The 18,852-nt window shown below is 40.5% G+C and overlaps 2 protein-coding genes across 5 annotated transcripts; one reads left to right on the top strand and one right to left on the bottom strand.

Moving 5' to 3' along the window:
- Nucleotides 1-2,709: 2,709 nt before the first annotated feature.
- Nucleotides 2,710-7,796, bottom strand: LOC103527744 (ALG10 alpha-1,2-glucosyltransferase). 2 transcript variants are annotated; one of them, XM_030469157.1, is made up of 4 exons: nt 7,462-7,796; nt 6,818-7,015; nt 5,127-5,151; nt 4,110-4,186 (listed from the first exon to the last, which is right to left on the bottom strand). In XM_030469157.1, the coding sequence occupies exons 1-3, from the start codon at nt 7,624-7,626 to the stop codon at nt 5,134-5,136; spliced, it is 381 nt and encodes a 126-aa protein (XP_030325017.1). In that variant the 5' UTR covers nt 7,627-7,796; the 3' UTR covers nt 4,110-4,186; nt 5,127-5,133. The 2 variants fall into 2 exon arrangements, with proteins under 2 accessions (XP_030325015.1, XP_030325017.1); XM_030469155.1 differs by lacking the exon at nt 5,127-5,151 and having other exon boundaries at nt 2,710-4,186.
- TPRKB (TP53RK binding protein) lies at nt 7,497-10,382 on the top strand. Of its 3 annotated transcripts, none has more exons than XM_030469159.1 (5): nt 7,497-7,605; nt 7,969-8,184; nt 8,852-8,974; nt 9,261-9,437; nt 10,255-10,382. In XM_030469159.1, exons 2-5 carry the CDS (start codon nt 8,044-8,046, stop codon nt 10,339-10,341), a joined length of 528 nt encoding a protein of 175 aa, XP_030325019.1. In that variant the 5' UTR covers nt 7,497-7,605; nt 7,969-8,043; the 3' UTR covers nt 10,342-10,382. The 3 variants fall into 3 exon arrangements, with proteins under 3 accessions (XP_030325019.1, XP_030325018.1, XP_030325020.1); XM_030469158.1 differs by lacking the exon at nt 7,497-7,605 and adding an exon at nt 7,667-7,745; XM_030469160.1 differs by lacking the exon at nt 7,497-7,605 and adding an exon at nt 7,829-7,842.
- Nucleotides 10,383-18,852: the final 8,470 nt, after the last annotated feature.

Genomic DNA, 18,852 nt, shown 5'->3' on the forward strand with positions numbered 1-18,852 from the left:
TACTTTTCTCAATTAGTCATTTTTTTTTCTTTTTCGACAGCAATGAATAGAACAAATATGTGAAGAAAATAAGAATGCTGAGCAATTCAATAATAAAACAGAAGGAAATGTGCTAACTTTCTAACCAACTATGCTGCCTAAAATAATCACATAATTTCACTAGCAAGCCGTTTCATTTTGTTCTTTCAAGTTTCATTTTGTTCTTTCAGGCCAGACATAAAAATTCCGCAAATATCAAAAGAAGACATTTTAAAGATAAGCAAAACTTACTCTACTTCTAAAACTTAACATACGAGATATATTTAAAATTGCACACAAGGATATTTTAGCTAAACCAGTTACTGAAACAGGCAATCAGCCATGACAGAAATTGAAGTTCTCTAATTCTCTGAAATAGGGTCGCTAAAATCCCTGAGCAGGACTTCAGCAGTTGGGTCACTTCAACAAGATGGTGCTCGACTGCCACCTTGTGAATAAAACCCTTTAGATCTGCATTAGCAGGACAAAAATCTGTCTGCCCCAAGACTGTAAAATAATTCTTCCTATAGAATTTTTAACAGAAACAATCCATCTAATCCACTCACACACAAAAAATTAACAGATAAAAAATATTTCCACATGCATATATTGCTTATGGTGTTAAATTCATGCTAATTTTGAGTATGTCTTTTCGGAGAGTTTGAATTGAACAGAGTACTCACAAATAACAGAAAATCCAGTTCACAGAATATAGAATTACCAAAAAAACTTCCTAACTTCACAAATAACCACCTATTTATAATTTAAAAGGGGGAAAAAAACCAACCGTATTCAAGTATTTGTTTGGGTTTGTTCGTTTTTTTCCCCACTTAAAAACCATGAGGCTGCTATCTCTGCTAAGTAGAAAGCATAAACACTGCTTCTTAAACTTGTTGGCAACAGAAGGCAGTCAGACACCACCACTGGTAGACCTGCTGGACAAAACAGAACACCTGTGTCCTTTATCAGCACAGGAATGTTTGCTTTTTGTCAGAAAAATGAACACCCCATCCCCTACATAAAGCAAAGGGAAATAAACCCCCCCCTCCAAAAAAAAAAAGCCCCCCAGATCTTGAAGAGAATTTAGAGTTCTAGCCACAGTTCCAGCCCTTCCTATGTTACCATTCCATCTCACTCAGTACAAATAATTCAGGATATAAATCAAACTGTACTAAAACATGTGTGTGGTCTTTACTTTGTTTACATTTTTACCGTCATGACATTAAAAAAAAAAAAATTGGCAACAGAAGGTATGCAAGACATCCCCCTTGCAGATCTGTCATACTAAAACAAGACAAGAAAATACCCTGGGCTCTGCAAGAACCACACTGCATAGTTGAAAACCAACCTATTTTGGGTTTCTCCTGTCCCTTCAACTCGATAAGGCAAACAGGGAGTGATCAAAAATTGCTTTCCCTACCATATATGTTTTACCAACAAATTACAAACCAGCAACAGGCCAAGGAGTGACCTGGCAAACATCTTAAATGCAATACAAACAAACCTTGACAAGCAGCTTTAGGATTTCCTACCAGGAACAGGGTGGCAAAGACGTTTTACATTGGATGTAGGTGAACCACACCCCTCACACTGTGAGTACAGGGAAGGGAGCAGGACCCAGACACTGATTTTCGTACAGTCAAAGAAAAAAACTAGCAGTACCAATGTGAGTAAATAATGCCACAGTACTGACCTTCTGAGAAACAGTGCCATTTGAGAGTGACTGGAGTGATAAAAATTGAGAAGTTTGGATAGATCCGGCTGTAGTATTTCCATTACAGAACAAGAAAGAGCTAAAGATGTTACACAGTGTGAAGCTTTGGCTTCCCCCTGACACATCATTTAGTTGTATTTTTAAAACGGTTTAATAGCTAACTTTAAGAGATCAAATTTTTGAGTCTAATTAAAGTAATTTATTTACACAAACAATTATGGCCTTGAGTCTGACAATAATGTACTAAATGCTTTTAAAAAATACACATATACACACACATTGTGCTCTAAAGTTCTGGGGACTTTTACCTTTTACCTTTGTAAAACAAAATACATACTCCCTAGTTCCATTAGACTTTTATATATGTGAGAAACATTGAAAAGAACAACTCAGTAATGCCATTAGTATTTCTGTAAGATTTTATGTCAAAGACCTTAGAAACACTGAGTTCAACTTGGGAGCACTCTCACATCCTTTTTGCAATACAAACCTGCAAACACAAAACCTCAGGACATAAACGCCTGATTATTTAAAAGGGTATTAATTGAATTGCACACCACTGTGTAGTGCCACATTGCAGTGTGCCATACATAAATTACTCCCCTTCTAACAGAGTAACTCCAATTTATCAACTGGGAAAAAAAAAAAAAAGCAATTTACGAAATGCTGTACAATAGCATTTATTCCTCCACAGAAGGTACATGCACACAGCCTCTGCTCTATTTTCTAAATACCACTTTGAAATAAAATTTCTCAAAATGCTCCATGAGTTAATGACTAATGAGTTACTAACTAATGTAAGCACTAATTGACAAAAAAAAAAAACAAAAAACAAAAAACAAAAAACAAAAACATAAAAATTCAGTGGGATGCAGGAGGTTTTGAAAACATTATACTCCAGTAGTGGTTCATACCTTGGCCACTAGCAAAACCTAGATGGAAGTGGCCTGATCCATGGCATAAACATGCACTGAGCAATAACAATGTTAAACGCTGAAATACTTTATTTTAATAAACAGAAACTTCTGAAACACACTTATGTGCTGTCATACCTTCAAAGATGTTATATAATATTTCATTATAATGAAAAACTACTGTAAACATCTCCCTTATTCACATTAATAAGAGAAAGGTGTTCTCAAATTTCCCCTCATATTGAATTTGTTGATTTCAGCAGCTCATAAATTCAATGTATGGATTATCCTCACATGACAACATACCAGCTCTCACATTAGATACATTTGCAATAATATAAGCAAACAGTTCACTTCTTCAGTTCCAACTGGCAAAAAAATGTCATTAAATAACACAAAACATATTGCTTTATTCCAGAGTCCATAGTCCTGAAACAGAACTAGTTTCCCTAAATGTATGAAAGTATCAAAAAAAAAGAAAATATCACCACATAAACCTCTGGATTTCATTACTATTTGGCCACTGGAATGTTTTGTTTAGAAAAATATAAATAGTTACAGCATTAACAACTGTATAAAAAGCCAGCTCCAGAAGTTGTCTGTATAGAGATGGGAATGGAATATTGAGCCTATATATTAAGAATGGCAAAATAAAGTAACGAAATTCTAGCAATTTTTGAGGAACTGTGACAGCTAATAAACATACAAAATACATTAAGATCCAGAATATCGATTTTGATTTTAATGTATCAACAAAGCTCCAGCCAGCAAACATATAGACTGGAACTAATACATATTTTACAAGCTCATGTCTTTGGAAGATCTTTCTCCAGACATAGAATGTATAATGCCTGTTATCTGCTAGTAGATACTTATGGACATAGGTAAACTTCCAGATCAGGAATAAAGAGATGACAGCAGTTAAGCTGTACATTACAGGGTGCTTTTGTAACGACAGAAAGAACTTTCTGATTTTAGTAGGGGTCAATAAGTGAGGGAATGAAAAAAAGACAGTAAAGGACAAAAAATAGAACAGCTGAGGAAAGTGCAAACAAGCTTCATGGCTACTTCTGTCACCAACAACTATTCCACCATTGATGAAGACAAAAACAAAGAACATAATTACTAATATAATATATGGCCAAGTTAAAGCAGTAAGTGTAACTAAGTTTTTAGGTGAAACAAGATATTCAATAAGAAACTTCAATATTCTGAACAAATCTGAAAATGATCCTTTCCTGGAAAAATTCTTTTCATCTTTCTTTTTCTGTAACTCTGTCTTCCAGGCTTCACTTAGCTTCTCTGCAGCAATATTTCCAGCACAAAAAACTGTCCACACAATATTTGTCTGACGAAACATGAAGCCACAAAATCCAAGCAGAGCTGACGTTTTATGGTTACCATAAAGGCACATTAAATAGGCAAAGAGAGTGAAAAATACTGATCCTGGGTCTGTATAATAAAGGAATGTAAAAAAATAAAGTGCAGGAAATGTTGCAAGAGTTAATGTAGACAAGATTCTTTGGAAATCAGACACAGCCTAGAGAAGAAACAGAAAAATACAGTTAACAATGTCCAATAAAAATAAAATACAATTTTAAGGAAAAAAAACCCTGACAACAAAAAGAGTATAATTATTGAGAATTCCATTACAATATAACATCCCTTATACCCTTTAGTTCCATTACTCAAGAAGCATGCTACATTTCTGTTAACCTCCTGCTATGTTAACACACAGTGCCAGACTATAAAATGTTCCAAGACCAATGAAAGTATGGAACTTTACTGCAGATGAGTTAAAAATATAGCCAAAAATAATACACAAAATTCTTTCATATGTCAAATGTTCACTTATTAAAATTAATTAAAACAATTAATATCACTGTAGGACTATAATTGCTTTCATATCTAGGATAAAAGAGCTGCACTAACAGGCAAAAGAGGAAAAAAAAATCAATGTTTTATACCCCTGCAACCTAATAATCATATTCTGTTTATTTGTGAGACAGCAGAATGAATCATTCTATGCTTACACTATTGCCTCCTTTGAAGCCCGTCCACAGAGCAGCCAGTTCCAAGTTTCTAATCTTTAGTGCAGCTCTGTTTACCTTCATTGTAATTAATGCGCTAGAAAAGGAACTCTAAAGGTTGGAGACCATGAAGTTAAAAACTCCTCCCAATCATCACTTGCACTACACGATGCAATGTAATTCATAACATCAACAAATGTTGTGTGATGATTCTGAACGATGTAGCATAGCATGAAACAGCCAATCACCAACTTACCAAAAAGAGGACTAGAGAAAATACCAAGTTCAAAGAAGTGCCAACAATAAAACTACATTTTCTAACATTTAACAGTACTGTCATGAAATCCTTAGTTTTCTTACATTTGTATTTTCACCTCCAAGCATAAAATTAGAACTGTCTGGAAAGTGGAAACAATTTATTGAATTTAACCTGGTTTTGTATAGTCTTACCATGTGCTTACACATGAAGAGTCCCCTGTAAGAAAATACAGCATAAGAAATTTTCGTTGTAGTAAGGAACCCTTCGTTTACTAAGGACAAGGAACAAATATTCTTATGGTTAAAAATAAAGATGTGTCACTACAGGGAAAGACTTTGAATATGCCATTAACCACTGGAACAATTTACCTACTGCAGCAGTGGATGGTCCACCACTTGAAACACACAACATTCTTGTATCCAAGTTGAACTGTTATGGTCTGGATAAGTAGACATCTAGACAAGTAAAAACTGTCTGGATGGTGAACTGGTGCCACTCTACCCAAAGAAGAGTAACAACCAAAGTATCATAGGGATCTATACAGGGGCCTGTCCTGTTTAAGATTTTCATCAGTGACTTGAAGGCAGTAAGAATACATTTTGATCAAAAGATTACACTAAACTGAGAAGACCAGGCAACATACTAAAATGCAGAATTGCCACCCAGAATGACCAGGAGAGGCTGGAGGAATGGGGCAACAAATATTATGAAATTCAACATGGACAAATGCAAATGCCTGCACCTGGAAAGAAAGAGATTTCCAAAATGATACAGGTTGGGATACAGAGTAGCCGAAGAGCTGCTGCTCTGTGGGAAGGGAGATGGAAGTCTTGGCAGACAGTGAGGTGAACATGAGCTGGCAGTGTGACCTGGAACTAAAGAACAGCAACAGCCCCCTGGGCTGTATTAAAAAGAGCAGATCAGCAGATCAAGGGAAATTAATATCCCTCTTTACTCTCAGGCTGTACCTAGAATACAATGTCCAATTTTGTGCCCTGCAATATCAAAAAAGGCACTAGTGGACTAGGAAAACAGTGGAGGGCCACCAAGCCAGCTGAGGGCTGAAGCTCCTGCCCTGAGAGGAGAGGTTGAAGGAGATGGCCTTGTTCAGTCTAGAAAAAAGATGGATTTGGGGAATCAAACAGCAGTCAACCAATTCCTGTGAGGATGGAGATAGGTAAAGCAAGCCAGCTCCTCAAAGTGTTACACAGCAGGAGGACAAAAGACAACAGTCGTAAACTGAGATCAGAGGTTCAGACTGGATGTAAGAAAAACCCTCTCCACTGTAAGGCCAGTCAGGCACAAAGCAGATTGCACAGAGAGGTTGTACAGTCACTTTCCATCCTTCAGAGAGCTTTCCAGGTCCCAAGGTGGTCTGACCTTAGGGCTGGGGCCTGTATTGATTTGCCAGGTAAACTTCCTAAGGCTCCTTCCAACCCGAATCATTCTTCAGTTCCTTCTGACTTGAATCATTCTCTGGTTCTAAATATTGACATCAAACCTGCTACCTTTCTAAAGAATATGGTTTAGTTTAAATGCAGCTCACAGGGCTTCACTTAGGATTCAATGATTCAAGTGTTCTGGAGAATCTTAAGCAATTTTAACCAGATGACCATTCAGACCTTTGCATGTTAAGTCTGTATGTGTACTAACTTTAATTTTTATTTCCATGGGACTACTTATAGTTATGCACAAGAGCAAATTTTTAGCAGACCACACCCTAAGAGAGAAATAATGCATAAAAAAAAATTAGAGAAAATAAATAGGCTCCATTGACAGTAATATTTGCAGTTACATAAAATAGAAGCTTACGTGTAGAGAAGTGAAAATACAGAGCCCTCAAAACTGCCTGTATAAGCACATGAAACTATTCTGACCATACCTTATTCTTCTGATGGATCTTGAACAGAAGTAAATACAGTAAATACAAGTTCCCAGCAGTGAAAAGGAGGTTAATAAACCTGAGCATTCCTGCAGAACACACCACGCTTCCCGTCCAGCCAAAGAGCCATGCCGCAGGCTTCACAATTCCCACCGAAACCAGGTACAAGCCTGGCAGCGTGGTGATCATGGGGTCCCACTGGGAAGGGAGAGAGAAACAGGGTTATGGAGCTGCCACCACAAAAAAATGGAGGAGATGCATGACAGGCTACAGAACCACAGAATCACTCGGGTTGGAAAGACCTTGAAGACCATCCAGTGCAACAATCAATCTAACTCTGAGCCCAGTGCTGAACCACGTCCCTGTTACGGGACCCACGTCTGTTAGGACCAACCATCCCCATCCGTGCCCCACTTCGTTACCTTGGGTGTTTAGCCCATTTCTGGCATTTTAAGACTGAAAATTTTGAACACTGTGTCTCCTGCACAGCACAATACAGCACCGTCAGGTCACAGAAAGCGGACAACACAGTTCTGGAAAAGGACCACACATGATTCCCCTTTCAAAAGCGCCCACGGTCTCTTATGGACACCATGCCTCCTTATCCACGGCCGGGCCGGGCCGGCTCGGCTCCCGCGCAGCACCTGGAGGAAGCGGCCCTGGCAGTACGCCTGCGCCTGAGGGACGTGGAAGGCCTCGTCCATGTAGGGGCCGCGCTGGCGGCGGTTGATGGCCGCGAAGAGCAGGCACGACAGCAGGAAGGCTCCGCTCAGGGCGGCGGAGAACGCGTAGGCCCCTCCGCGCTCCATCCCGCAGCCACCTCGGCGCTGGCGGGGAAGAGGCCGCCCTTCCGGGGAGGGCCGAGCGCGGGGAGGAGGGTCCCGGCGGCGCGGGCTCTCGGCGGAGGGGCTGGCCGGGCAGAGCTGAGGTTTTGGGGCGTGCGGCGGCCGAGCCGTGTCGGGTTCGGTTGGGAGTCCGGGCGGGAGGAGGAGCCAGGGCAGGCGGGGGCTGCCGGGCGGGAAGGGGTGAGGAGCGCGCCTGGCCGGGCGGGGGGAGGTGCGGCCTGGTGCCAGACCTTGGGTTTCGCGTCTAGGGAGCGTTGAAACCGGGTGTGAATGGTTGTGTGCTATTAAAATTGTGTTTCATCCGAGACGAGCCGTGTGTCTTCGTGTAATCGTCCCTGTGGCGGGGACGCTGCCGGGGCCCGCCTGCTCCGGCCGAGCGAGATGGATCTGACCCATCGGCTGGAGCTGTTCCCCGACTGCAGCGTGACGCTGCTCCTCTTCAACCACGTCAAAAATGCCGCTGCTCTACGAAAAAAGGCCATGGAAGGGTCTATTGAAGGAGCACTGATCAACCCTGCGATGGTGAGTGCGTACATGCTTCGGCCGTCCTGTTCGTACGGGTTTTGAGGGCAGTGGGAACTCCACGAGGAACGAGCTCCGCTTGCCGACGCTGTCACACGGATTGCTGTACTCGTACTGCGCTTCCTCTATGAAGATGCCCTTCCTTTAATTTCATTGTGATACTGTTCAGTGTAAAGGTTCATCTCTCTAAAAGGATGGGCCGTGGCACGGTTCGCCAAAATAGTTGTCGTCTTCATTCACTTCAGATCTGTCTCGGCAGAGCTATTTAACTCCAATCGATGAAACGTAATGCTAATTGCTAAATGCTGTCCAAAATCTGCTCTTTGGAGCCTTTGTGCTCACTTAAACACCTAACTTGTTTCTTGGTCTTTTTTTGTTAGAATTAGCAAAGCAATAGTTATGAAAGGAAACTCAGGCAGTTTACTGACAGAAGATTTATTAATGTGCTTCTTTTTACAAAGGATTTAAAAAAACCTGCTAGAAAGAGTGTAATCTTTATTTTTATGTCAAGTATTACCCCCCTCCAGAAATAATCCTAAAATTACTATTATGATGCTGTTTTGCACATTTCTACAATTGCATACTTAGGCTATCAAGTGGTCAGATTTTTTATAGAATTCAAAATAGCATGTCAATTCTGTTTAACATATTCTGTTGTGTTTTACAGATTGTAGATCCTTTTCAGATTCTTGTGGCGGCCAACAAAGCAGTTCATCTACACAAGATAGGTAAAATGAAGACCAGAACTCTCTATGCAGAAATTATTTTCAACCTTTCACCAAACAACAATGTAAGATTTACTGAACAGATGCATTTTTTGCCAGAGAACCTTGCTAAGATCCATGCAGCCAAACTAAATATACATATTCACTTAACTGTTTATCTAGCTACTAATAAAAGTTACTGTTATTTTTTATTATCTCTAATATGTCATCTATTGTAGCTCATCAGAATTCCATTAATGTAAATCTGTGTCAGTTTATACTCTTGGTTTATTTAACTCAGTAACTGAAAAGGTTGTTTATATGCAGGAAGAAAATAACTCATAATATTTTGATATTTTTATCTTTTCTTAGATTTCAGATGCATTTAAAAAGTTTGGCATTTCAGACAATGATGAAGCCCTACTCATCGTTCTGGTTGTGGACAGAGAAAAAACTGTAAATTTGGAAGATATAATATCTCAGGTAGAAGGCCAACAGGTTTCCCTAGATGAACTCCCACAGTTAACAGATATTGTCAAAGTCAAAAAGGTACGTAGCCAAAAGAGATAACTAGCTCAAAGAAAAGGGATTGTTTATTTAGTTGTCAGATTAAATGTCGATGGATATAATTAACTTAGGGTCTCTATTTCTTTAGCATAACTGGAAATTTTTTTAAGTGAACTTTGATTATTTATTTCTTAAAATTTTTACTTGAGAAAAGTTGTAGTTGTCCCACCCCAACATCACAGACTTTAAGTCTTCAAATTCTTAATGTCATCAGGAAGTTGGAACATAAAAATAAATTCCATACTGCTGCCTACCACTCAGGCACTTTTGCTTCCTCTTTTCTCAGGCAAATATCCATTTAACTAAAAATAAATTTTCACTCCTGAACAGTTTCATAATCATAGGCACATAAATAGTCCCAGCATGGGTGGCTAAAACTAAAAATCTGTTGATTAGCTGCTAGGAGCTGTGTTAGGGCATATGTGCTTTTAACAGATTCCCATATGCTAGGTAGGTATCTTGAAGCATATGTGCTTCACTTGATAAAATTCAAGTAACTTAAATCATCCTGATCATGTCCATGAAAGTAATGTTGGGAGACCTACAATTGGACAAATCCTAATGTGGAACTAAAATTCCTGCTTTCATTCAGTTTCTTAGCTTCCCTTTGTCTTGCAGTTTCAGCATTTTCTTGGTTCTTCAGTCCCAATTTTGTCATGCAGTCAGGACAAGATAGGAATTTCCAATGCAAAAATTGGTGGAGGGGAAGTCTCATGTACATATTTTTAGAGGAAATGTGATAATATTTTACTTCCTGACACAGCTTTTACATTTTTCTTACTCTTCTTTTTCTCTCCAGGTGTACAAAGTTACTCCACAGGAAGAAAAGATCGGCACCTTAGTGGATAGCATTGTTTGCAGAATGTCAACAAAAGATGTTCTATGAAAATGTGGAAATAAATTTTTATTAAAGGAAAAAGAAAGCTTTTTAAAATGTAAAAACACTTTATTGCAATTCATCCTGCATTTCACTACAAAGCAGTGTAGTACTGAGTATTTTGATGACATCTAAGCTTTAATGATAAATGAGAGACCACACTTTGAGAACAGGGATAGGCAGGAGGGGCAGCATGGCAGGCAGTGGTGGGGCAGTGTAGAGCAGGGGCATCAGGGATGTGCAGAACTGTGAATAAAGTCAGTATGGATGATGGTGTGTGGTGGTGGACAGTTGGATGTCATCAGGTGCAGCATAGTGCTGAGGTATTGCTGTGCTGTTGTGGTACTGTAGCTTTGGCATTAAAAGGAGAATGAGAGGTGCTTCTCTTTTATAACACTGAATTACACATAGTGATGCTGACTTCCTATGGGCTCGTGTCTGTGTTTCTGTATTTAATATGGAAATCCCTAGCTTCAGTTTTCCATTTAGATTTTGGTTCATTCCTCAGTTTAAAATATAGTCATACAAATACCATTCTTTGCATCCAAATCAATGGTAAAATACTTAGCAAGACCAAAGCGAATGACAAGGCTTGCCACAAGAAATTCTTAATGAGAAATGGCTGTGCTGAGTTCTTGATTTAAAGATGGTTTTACAAAATGCATCATCCTCTAAAGGGCATTGTGAAGCAGTAGTGAAAAATAGAACTTGGAAAGACTTGAGTCTTCTGAAATAAAACATGTAACATCAACGTGTGATAATGACCATGGGAAATAAAAGACTTGTTTTCTTTTGCTGACAGGCCAATTGGTACATGGAATATATCACCAGATTTGCTGGCTGAACTGCTGACATTGTTTTTGGTAGACTGAAAGAACAGCAGACGGGTATGTTTAAACCACGGAGCCTTTTTTGAACATGGAATAAAACAACAGTCAGGTCTCTTTATTATTTATTTCATGTTAAAGATTGCTGCCTAACAGTTGATACATATTACAAAAATAGGGTTCCCAGTTTCTACTGCTTGTCAGTCTGTTTCATTGGTGTCAAAACAGTAACTAGTTTGTTACTGTTGACATGAGTTAAATTATGAATTTGTAATTTTCTGTGAGATCTGAATGAGCTGTTTTCATGGGTGGATTTACTGGGAGTGGCTTGGGGAGCTTAAGCCTCCATAGTATCAGTCGGATAGATGACTTCTGTCTGTTGACAGTGAGAGACTTTGCCATTGCCCTGCAAGAACACAGTGTTCCCTCTACTTCTAGTTACATTACCTTACTAAATTAAACAAAATTTCTACACAGACTGGTAATAAATGTAGATTTTGTCGACCCTGCAAACTTAGACTTGTCTTTCTGAACACACTGTAAATTAGTAAAATTGGATTTGTAATTTATCTGTTAATCAACCATTCCTGCTTTCCACCAAAGCAAAAGTTTAAGAAAGAAAAATGTGTTCTATTTTGTAGCTTAATATATTGGTTGAGGTATCCATGCCAGCCTAGATACATTTTGTAGCTTAAAATATTATTTTATGATGTGTCTTAAGTGTAACCATGAACCAACATTTTCTATGAGGAGTTGTAAAGGTCTTCCTTCCCCTGGCTCATGCCGGCCCATCAGGTGCTGTGCTTTGTCTACCCTTTCTTTTTCTCATGGTAGCTGAAGCTCCTCAATAGCTGTACATGCTCTTCAAGGAAATTTATAATTTCTTAATGAAGGTTGTCAAAGCACTTCCATATTCTACTGCTGCCTCCTCCAAACAGGTGTCTGGTGCTCCCCATACTTTGTAAGCACTCCCTAAAGTTTGCCATTCAGGACTTCTCAGAAACATTTTGGTTTACCTGGCCCTCCTGCTTGTGGGTGGATACCAGAATGAGACACGCAAAGAGTTATCCTCAGCTACTACATAATTATTCTCTATTCCCAAAAGAAAATGTCTGGCAGTTCTTTACTGGACACTGTTCATTAGTTTAGGCAAGGGTGAAATTTGGGGGTTGAGCTGAGTGTAAGCTCCAAAGGCTTGAATTATTGTTCATAACAGCCACTGCTCCTCAGAGTTGCCAGTCCATTAACCTGAGGTCATCAGGAGCAGGCAACCATAAAATTAACAGTTTAACAGAGACTGCCAACCAGCTGCATTTTTCAGAAAGCTTGTGGGTTTTCTGAGTGTAGTTACTTTCATGAATATTAGGAGTGTGGAATTCCACGCCCTCAACAGGGGGGGTGTATGTTGAGGTTGGTACTGCTGGAAGGTATTAATGAATATATGGAAAAGCAGTAAGTGGTTGAGAGTGAATTAAACAGGTTGGTACAGGATCAAAGACCAAGACAGTTGGTTCTGGAAAAAAAGAACGCTTACAAACAAAGTTTATTTCATTATTTTATTCCTTTAAATGCCTTTATTACACAAAAGTACTACCATAAGTTAAAAATACACAGATGCAAGCCCCATGCTCTATACAAACACTCTTCAGCAACCGTGATGAGAATTTGACTTACTCAGAGGTCATCCTTTGCCTGCAGAATACCTGATTTTATTGGTTTTTCTTCCCTATGTTGCTGTGATGTGGCAGATTACTTGCCTGTGTATAGTACCTATTTTACCATAGATGGGGACAGATAAGCTTAGCAGAGGTAAAGACTGGACAACCTAAGATGAGAAGGGGAAAGCTGGGGTGGATATACAAAACACTGACCAATAAAAGCGTAAGTTGAACTCTTCTTGCTAGCATACAGTGCTTGAAGTAAGTTTTCTGTACATGCAAAGCATAATATAAGCACATTTATAGTGCAAGCAGTTATATGTTATTCACAAAGCCATGTTCTGTACATCACTGGTTAGATTGCTCTACAGGTTCAGTTCCACAAATAGCAACAGTTTAAGCAGTTTCAAGTAAACTGTAATATGCTGAGACCATTTTTTTACCTCTGGGATATTGATAATCAACACAATGACAAACAAAGCATATTGCTGCTATAAGGATGAATCCTTTCTTGACCAGGCTCCCCAGATTGCCAGTAGAAGGATCATGACTATCACTGTATAAAGGGTATGGACTGTAGCAAGATCATCTCCATGCTGGTGCTTGAACCCAGAGTTACTGTGCCAGGTCTCACTTTTGTTCCCATTGGTTCTCTGTCTGTGAGCACGGAGAGAATGTATCCTGCCATAACAAAAAGATTAAGATTTACAATTATTCTTTTCTTTTAACAGTTCAGTGGTGTTTATAGTGAAGTCCAGAGTGTGCCTTCTATTATTGACTAGATTTGGGAAAGAGCTCTTCAAACTGTATGGGGTTAATAAAGTGATTTCCATAACTGGAAATACAAAACATTTGGTATTTCTCTCTCACGGACAGGCAGAGACTTGGTATGGGCTTCTTAAAGGACACACAGTGCTCTTGCTGTTGGTACAGATCAGTTGCATGAGAAAAAGCATATCCTTTCATTTTGCAATATTATGAAAGTACCTGAGTTTTAAAAAACCTACCAATTTCCAAAGCTTTAGTCCATAGCAATAAGCACAGCATGTGCTATGTGAGCTCCCCATCCTGCTCTGGTAATGTTTCTGTCTCAGCTTTTCAGAGAGGACTTCCCTCTGAGGTCTGTCAAGATATTCATTAGTCAAAGATATCAGTCAGCAATAACTACACAAAAAAAAATCTGTAGGATTTTCTGGAGTAACATTTTACATTGCTTTGCCACCTTTCCCAAATTGTTTGAAAGTAGAACTGTTTGTCTAGGGTAAATGACCTCTGGTTATTGCTATCTGTACTGAAAAATGACTGCTAAGCCCCAGTGGGCTTTTTTTTTTTTTTAGGAAAAGTAAAAAGTGGAACTGTGGACATTCAAAACTGGAATGCCCAAGGAATATCAAAACCAGCTTGTGATTTTCATATATCTTAGGAAGGGGTCTAAGAAGTATCAGATACACCACAGCTCTGGTTCACACATATTCCTGCTGTTATTATTACAGAAGAGAAGGAGTTAGCAAAAATGTTAATGTAGATACAGGTTACAAGTAAAGAGCATTTAAACACAAATTATGTTTACCTACTTAAATTAAAGAGTAGGAAGCACAATTTGCAATAGTAATTAATAAAACAGAAGTTCTGCAGCTGAGGCTTTACAGAAAGTAGTTGCATAATTAGAAATACACATTTAACACTCCTATTAGAACAAGAGCTACCTTCTATCTTGTGTAACTGTAAATAAAATAACAGTTTGTGATCACCTGCCAGCATAACATGAAGACCACAAGAAGAATATTCTCCCAATCAGTAGCTTGCTTTCCTTTGCCTACCTGGGGGGAATGCAGGATGAGCTGCTTACCTCCTGGAAACATTCATGGTGTCTTGGTGATCGAGTTCCCAATGCATCAGATTTCTTCTTGCAGAGAGGAAAAAGCTGTCCTTTTTAATCCTCTTGTTTCCATGCACAAAAGAGGAAAATCTTCACTCAGTACCAAAAGAAAGAATCTTTCTTCCAGGCCCATCAACTTGACCAATGCCAGTCTGGGAGTGCTTGATATGTGTCAATCAAAATTCTTAAATTACTGGTTTTCTAAAGCTAATTTTGATATAGTTCTTAAAAAAATTCCTCAGAGCAGCTCACAAGGCAAGCAGTGAGTAATCCCAATGACTGTCTTCTTTTAGCAGCTCAGATCCCTTCTTATAAACAGCAGCTCACTGCTAAAGCATTGCCAAATTCATAGCAGCACAAGTAATGCACAGATGGAGGGTGCTGGTGGTGAAAAGCACAGGATGAGCTGTAACTGAGAACTACTTTCTATAAGATCACAGGCTATTTTTGGGTAAAAGTTAGTTCCTTTCTATAACTGTAATTTGGTTTAACTTGGCAGGAGAGAAATTTCAAGCCACCATCACTTAGATATGCTCCAATAGTCAAATATTGTAATGAAAAAGTGGGTATCTTCTTTAACAATCTGTTGACTTTTATAGCACAATTACATTCAATAAGCAGTCAGTCAATAGTGTATCAGCACAGCAGAAAACATTTGGACATTTAGATTATTAACAAAGTCACACACATCCTGTTCTTCCCCGACCACCTGGAGCTATAATTCACAAGAGGCTATGCCAATGCTGAAGTTCTCCCAAAAGCTGGGAACTGCTTTGTTACCTGGGTTAGTGGTGCTTTCATATAATACATCTAATGGTCCAGTAACTATTTGTAGGACTCATGAAAAAGCATCTTTAAATTTCTAGTTTAGAAAAACAGGCCAAAGTCCTTTCATAAAATAATATGTGAACACCTTACTGCATCATCTTTAAACTGTGGAAAAAAAAAAACAAAACAAACAACTTATTGCTCATTGAACTGTTACATTAAGCTTATTGTCACATATAATTGCTGATAAGACAAATCTGATCTTGTCCTGCTGCATTTCTAAAGGCTTTTGCCTTTCCTTCAGATAGCATTTATATTTTTATATAAATAACATTGGTTCCTTTAGTTTTAGTAAAACAATTAACAATTTCTAATTATGTCTGGGATATCACACTACAGAAAATTAAGGCTAAGCCTGTTTATTCATACTCTCAGGGGTCTTATCCATAAATTGCATTATCCATAAATAACATTCATTAAAAAGTTATTTTTACTTCATCAATACTGTGCACTTCAATTGAAGTGCAAGTGCTGTTTAGTCCTAATGGATATGCAAGTAAAACTGTCACTGAAACCAGCAGAGCTACCGAGGACATCTAATACTTCTTTATTATTACTAACATATTAAATATAGAGAAAAGCAAACATTACAATGACCTCAAGGAAGAAATTCAGATATCTGTAAAGAATTGCTGACTTGAATTACTTCAATAATCTTCAGAGCTGATCCTAAGAATATATCAGATACATGTTTTGGATTCTGCCAGGGAGCTGGATGCCTCTTAAGTAACATGTATAGGATGGTAGATGCTGCAGTAAGAGCTGTACACTGAATTTTTCTTGCATGTTCTTATTTTCTTTATAAATTTTTTCTACTTCAGTCCCAAAATCTGTAGCACTTCCTGGCTATTTGCTCCTTTGCCCATTAATTTCATCTTGGTTTTCTGTTTCTTATTGATGCTTTCACTTTTTGACTGAACTAAGCAGAAGGGGAGGTATGTGCAAGCCTCGTCTCAGAAGTGTGAGATTGTTCATTATTGGTCATATAACAAATTTCTGAGATCCCATCAATTTTTATTCTTCTATCATATGTTTCTTTGTGGAAAATTATCCTTTGTAATGTGCATGGCCCAGTATTGTTAACACAGCCATGGACTTTTGCTTGACTTACTGAAAGAAACTGCTGTTGAGCAAATAGTGAGACATTCTATAGGCTAGAGCAGTGCAAGAGAAGAATGGAAAGTAAAATCATAGGACTGAAATTTTTACATCAGTAATAGTAATTCAAGGTGTGAGAAAAGCACAGTACCTGTGATGAAAAGCTAGAAGCTAAAAAGATAAAAACCCTGAGATAAAAAGCTGGAAGACAGCAACTCCATAATCAGAATGGTGTGACAAGCAACAAAGGCTGACACTCATCATCTGACTGACCACTGCCAGCCAGGAGGAAGGCAGTGGTGGGGTGGCAGGAAAGGTGAGGGGTGAGCATGCTAATACTCAACCTAGTAGCCTATTAGTCCCAGCAATTTACATTGCACATTAGCTAATATATAGGATTCTTGCTATATACTCAAGTTCATACACATTTCTTGCAGGGCTTCATGAAAGACACCAAAGTGTAAGTGACCAATTAGAGAAAGGTTACAAAATACTTTATATGAAAATCTCCAGGTCATGATTAACCATTCTTTTTCAGCTGCTAAATTCCACTCCAATGTTTATTAATTAGACATCCCGAAATACTCAGTATGCATCAGTCAACTGCAATTTCTGAGGCCATCCATGTATTAAGACTACTGCACAGCATTAAATGTTAGAAGAAATCTGGAAAGAAATCTGGAAGAGCAGTGTTTTCCTGGTGTTTCTTACTGACTTGGGTCTACTTTTATAACTCTTTGATCAGTCAGCTCACATTGATGACTGTCAGAAGCTGGGACTGACATCCAGGAATCTTACTAATCCATGTCACCTTACGAACAGGTACATAACCCTTTTGGTACAGTTAAGTTACTGGAAAAATCATACCCAGCAAAGGACACAAAGCTGTTGGAGGAAACAAAAGGAAACTATCTTCACTCTCCACTGTAAGTGGCACGGCACTTGGGCCTTGCTAACGAGCAGGACCTTGCAGTCTGCTTCAGGAAAGCAGAGAACTCCTGGGCTCCCTGCAGGTCCTGTCCTAGTGCAGCCGGCAGCTCCTCACATGCCAGGCATACCGAGGTTTCCCCTCCATCGCTGACAGCGCCACAGCCGCCAAGGTCAGCCAGGAGAATCGGGCTCCAGATGCAGGGATGAAACATCACGGCCGGCGCCTGCAGTTGAGGAGCATAAAGGAGCCGAGGTGCGGCCAGGCCTGCGAGGCCGAGCGGAGTCGGATGGGCCGTGGCACCAGACCTGGCGGCTGCCAACCATGAGGCCACCCCCGGCGCCTGCAGCAGCTTTCTGGGCAGCCTCTGATGGTCCTGGGCGCTTTGGTGCTCCAGAGGCCCATTTCTAGTTCTCCCAGCCAGCAACCAACTACAAAAATTTAACCCCTCCGGACCAGTCCCCGCCAGGAGGTCGCTGCCCAGCGGCGGGGCGGGGCGCGGCGCGGCGCGACCCTGGCGGAACCACCGGAGGCCGTTGGGGACCCCCGGCTGACTACAGCCCCCAGAATGCCCCGGGGCTGGTGGGGGTGTTTCCGTGTATCGTTCGAACCGGCCAATGAGAGAGCGCGGAGCGCGTCACGTGAGCGGGTGGCGATTTCAAACGTCCGGGCGGGAGCGCCGCGCTGCATTCTGGCGAGCGGCTCCGCTGAGGTGAGGGAGCTGAGGGAGCTGAGTGGCGGATACGGCCGGCACGGAGCCACGGCTGCCGCAGCCGCTTCCCTCGAAGCCCGGCTGCAGAGGGGCCGTTGCAAGGTGGTCTGAGGTGGGGCGGTTGGAGGTCGTTGGGTGTCGTTGGGTGTCCCGGGCGGTTCCTCGCCTGTTGTGGGGGCTCCGTGTGGCCTGTGAGCAGCTCCGCGCACGTCGGGAAGCTCCGCTACTCCCGTGTGTGTGTGTGCGTGGGTTCCCTCGCCTCCCGTGGGCTCCGCTGAGCTGCCCGCAGAGGGCCCAGCCTGCCTGGTCCGTGCTCGGCGTTAATCCCTCCGGTCTGGGCTCGGCGCATGAGGTGCCGTGCTGGAGGGTGGCTCCTGGCTGGCTGCTCTCTCGGCAAAGCCTGAGCACCTGGGGTTACGGTAGGGACGAGTTCACCTTTGGTCACGGCAGGATGGTATTTGATGGGTTACTGCCCGCAAGTGAAAAGTGCTGTCTGAAACACAGGAGTGTCTCGGTAACCCAGGTCTTACATTAATGCAGTTTCAGATAATTCAGCAGCGTGTTTCAAGAGAGGATGGTGAGATGTGTGC

Source organism: Calypte anna, chromosome 1 (genome assembly GCF_003957555.1).
Source record: "Calypte anna isolate BGI_N300 chromosome 1, bCalAnn1_v1.p, whole genome shotgun sequence".
Lineage (NCBI taxonomy): Eukaryota > Metazoa > Chordata > Aves > Apodiformes > Trochilidae > Calypte > Calypte anna.